General features: G+C 42.3%; 1 protein-coding gene across 1 annotated transcript; it reads right to left on the reverse strand.

Moving 5' to 3' along the window:
- Positions 1-2476: 2476 nt before the first annotated feature.
- On the reverse strand, positions 2477-2985 carry LOC108075140 (uncharacterized). Its single transcript, XM_017167423.2, has 2 exons — positions 2829-2985; positions 2477-2781 (listed from the first exon to the last, which is right to left on the reverse strand). The coding sequence occupies exons 1-2, from the start codon at positions 2850-2852 to the stop codon at positions 2545-2547; spliced, it is 261 nt and encodes an 86-aa protein (XP_017022912.1). The 5' UTR covers positions 2853-2985; the 3' UTR covers positions 2477-2544.
- Between the last annotated feature and the right edge of the window lie 1212 nt (positions 2986-4197).

Raw genomic sequence — 4197 nt, forward strand, 5'->3', positions numbered from 1 at the left:
GAGACAAGCAATGGAAATGGGATACGGATACTTAAACGCAAAGGTGCCAATTTTGAGGAAAAAGTTTCAAATGCGATTGCCTGGTAATAGCCATAAATATGTTATATATTTGAGAAATAGAATACCCAAGAAACGATAATTGATTAAGAAACTGTAGTAAAAATATAGCTAAAACAATTTGTATGTTCACTTCTACTGACCACTAAAAATGCATTGCTAGGTAAACAATAACTTGGCTCTCAATCGAGTATAAACTTTCGAGTAGCCCCAAAATATTTCTCTTCGTATGCATGACTATCAAAACAAACTAAACTATTTCAATCAAAGCTCACTCTGGGCCATTCAACGAAAAACTTCATTCGAAAGCAAATTCAATAGAGGGGAAAAAGTGCCTCGAACTTGGGGAAAGTTCCCTCTTTGATTGGAATGACAGAGTGTGGAGGGGCAGTAGTGAAAATCTCACAGCTCTCAGATATCCAAGTTTGGAATAGTTTACGCAAGTGTAAGCCTTTTGCTATTATTCCCATTTGCACGGAATAGATATATCCTTGAGCTGCTCCCTTTCGCATACAAAAAATATTATAGCTTTCGGCGATGCAAAAAGTGGGTTTCCAAAACAAAGCTTTTTCCTAATTACCTTCCTTGTTTTTCGTATTTTACTCAACTAATTTAAACAAAACATTTAGACTCTGGGCATGAAAGAAAATTTGCATGATATTTTCCCTCGCTGATATAAATTTGCCATAATTTTATTTATTTTCATATGCTGATGGCCGCCCATTTCCATGTCGTTCTCTCCCATTATCGTGTGCGTGAACATTTATCCATTAATTTGTGCAAATAAAGTTGCCGCAACATACGCGTACTCACGTAACCGCAATTGAACTGGGCAAAAATAATAAAACAAAAACGGAAAAACAACACAGAAACACACTCGCTCCGCCGAGAGAGAAACAGCAAATAAACATAGAGATGGCGGGGGGGAGAGGACGAGGCAGATAGCTGCTGAAAGGTAAACAATTTTAATTTATTTACCCAATAATAAACCCATCAAACCCCCTCGACACACCCCTGACCTCGACCACACCCAATTGCCAGCCCCTTTTTGGGGCCTAAATGAGCGTTGAGTCCCGTGTATTTGTTATTACATGTCTGCGGTTCTTACACAATGGCTCGTAATTTGAACTTCAGACGAGATTGCATCCGTGTTGGCAATTTAATGCTGATAGAAAAAGAGCCAGGAGTCAATAAAAACCTTTAGAAAAAGTGTTGTACAATTTAAGGGAATAAATATTAAATACTAAAAGAGATTTTATAACTAAATTTATAACTTTTTTATCAAGAAGTTAGTATATCTTGAGTCCCTCTATTGTTTTAAATTAAATTAAATTATAATTATATATCCAAGATTCCTTTAGAAACCTATAAAGAGTATAACCCCTTTTCCTCACAAACCAGAAGCCACCCTGTTTCAGGATCAGACTCCGATTGAGCAGGTTTTAATTACTGTATCTCATATTTACTGTACTTCACTGCTGCCACCACTCACTCCCCTCTGCGCATTACCAATCACAATCATTCGCTGTAATCCACATGCCTCGGCGGACTCATCCCATAACCAGGATTCGAGCGATTAATCAGTTTACGTTTTAAAAAGCTTCATCAGTGAACACGGCATCCGCCTGCTTTTGGGCTTTGCAACGCCTTTTAATTCAATTAAGCCCGGCTTTGTGCCACGCCCCTCTCTCCGCACGAAGGTTGGCAATAGGCAATTACCAGTAATCGAATTTGGGGCGAAGCGAAATCCGTTTGAAACAATAAATTTGTCACTCGCTGGCGAGGGTTTCGAAAGCCCCTCAAAAAGAAAAGCGGACTGCGACGGCGGCGGAAAATGCAAAATGCAAATTGAGCGTTTCGCGTTGGGACATTAAACTTAGTCGCGGCTTAGGCGGGCTTAAGCCAAAGCTCAACTTTCACTTAACCGCAGAGTGCCAGAAGGGCCGAGAACGCACCCCCATCCGACCCCGGTCCGCATTAATGCCTAATTAAATGCAAGTCTCTCCGAAGAGGGTGGAAATTGCCGGGAATTCATTTGCATTTTACAGCAGATCTGGACACTCCGTCCCGACAATGACAAGCGGATGTATTTCATCTCGCAGGACTCGCCAGGACACGGCTCCCGTTGCCTTTATCCCGTGTAAATATTTCATGGCTCCTGGAAAACAATTCGTGCCTCGTCTCTCAACTGTTGCACTCGCTGAATAAATTATCAGCTGTCATTAAGGCTTCTCCGGTGCAGCTCCTCCGCCTTCATTTGTCACGCGACTGCGTTTGACAATTAAAAATTGTCCAACTCGACGCGGATTGTCCGGGAGCTGCAGCAGAAGTCCGAGAGTGTTGAATGCAAATGAACTCGACCGACAAGAGTTTCCCAAATAAAGCCCTGGACGAGCTGTCTTTGAAGTAAATCAGTTCGTTCTGGAGGCACTTGGTCGTTGGGAACTCTTAAAATGTATATTTAAGTTTAAGACATATTTAAATCTATTAAAGATCCCGAATTCCAAAACGGTCAAGGATCTCCTCGTTGTCGCCATCGAATTCCGGTGGCTCTATCTCCGCCACTGGAGTCTTCGGTACTTCCAACCCCTTGTGAGTATTCTGCGTATCACCGCCGTGGTGCAGGATACGGACATATTTGAGGGCATAGTGCAGATCCGACATGGGCAGCTCGAACTCCTGGATCAAAGACATGGCCTCGTTCGTCTCATCCTCCGTGTAAACCTAAGAGTTTGATTTACAATATGTTTCCTTATAAACACAAGTCAAACCTCTTCGTCTTCCTCTGATGCCATTTTGCTTGAGGCTTGCTAAATATTTCGTTTAATTTATTTGGACTTTTGAGCTTTAATTTATTATTTATTTTCTTATACAAATGAGTGTGCTTGCTGTGAACTTTTTGAGCAAATTTCTTTGGCCTACTGAGCACCGAAAAATCTACAAATTTCAAATATGATTTCTGCCCTGCAGAAACAGAACAAAACCCAGCAGGCGGTCAAAATCAACACTTTGGCCTGGCTTTTCAAATGGTCAGGGAGCAAGGCGGGCTAAGAGCGGGATCAGAAACAGGACGAGGACCAGGAATCGGACCAGGAACGGGTCAAATCGAGCCAGGCCAAGCCAAGCCGGGGATAGAGCCTCACCAAACCGAAGTGAACCAACCGCATTTTGCATTTGCAGTTTACTCGGTTAACCGCTTTTATAGCGGATTTAACACATTTCAGCCTGGGCTGGGCGACAACTGAACAGTGGAATCAAAAGGATAGTTTTCATAATATATTTCTATGAATTTTCTCATTACCATGTTCTTCTGAATTCTACTGAAAAATTTCTATAATCTCCAGGAATTTACAGACTTCTCTTTTTAAATAACTTTTTAACACTTTATCTACTGTTTGTATTATTCTACAGTTCTTATATGCGTTTTTATAAAGCTTAATAAATTTTAATGCATACTTTGCGAAACCTTTTAAACGAATAGAAAATTCACAGAAATTTCTGTGCTATTTTTTATGAACAATCCCTCGCTTGCGTTCCACTGTTCCTAACTGGGCAGTTAGTAGCAAAAGTGAAAACTAGTTCAGCTGCCCGAAACATGCCAAAATGTTTGAATCGAACAATCAACGCACAGAGAGGGAATCATGGGGGCTTCTGGGAGTCTAGTGCAGGGGGATCGGGCTTGGGATCAGAGGAGGGACTCATATCGTGCGGCTGCATGCATGCATTTGCCATTTCCTCGACAATCCAGACGAGGCCCCAGCCAGAGCTCCCTCACTGGGTGTCACGCCCACTCACATGTCAATGGGGCATGCATTTCATTCAAAGTTTTTGTTGTTTTTATGCCTCAAAGAACTCGACTCGACTCGACATTGTGCGAATGTTTGGCCCCGGGGCTGGGATGGGGCTTTGGGTTCGGGGCATCGGGCTGGAATTCTAGCCAACATTCCTTTGTAATGACCAGCGGAGCCGCTCTAACCATTATAATTTCAAGTGCAAACTTTGACACTTGAATTGTGTGGGGCCACAATGGGTTAAATGGCGCCGAAGCGACCAAATTCTCAATCGATCTGCGCCAGCTTTAAAAAGAGTTCGCTGTTGATTTTGGCATTTTACAGGGCACAGCATTTTCTGAACCCTCGG

This window comes from Drosophila kikkawai, chromosome 3L (assembly GCF_030179895.1).
Source record: "Drosophila kikkawai strain 14028-0561.14 chromosome 3L, DkikHiC1v2, whole genome shotgun sequence".
Taxonomy (NCBI): domain Eukaryota; kingdom Metazoa; phylum Arthropoda; class Insecta; order Diptera; family Drosophilidae; genus Drosophila; species Drosophila kikkawai.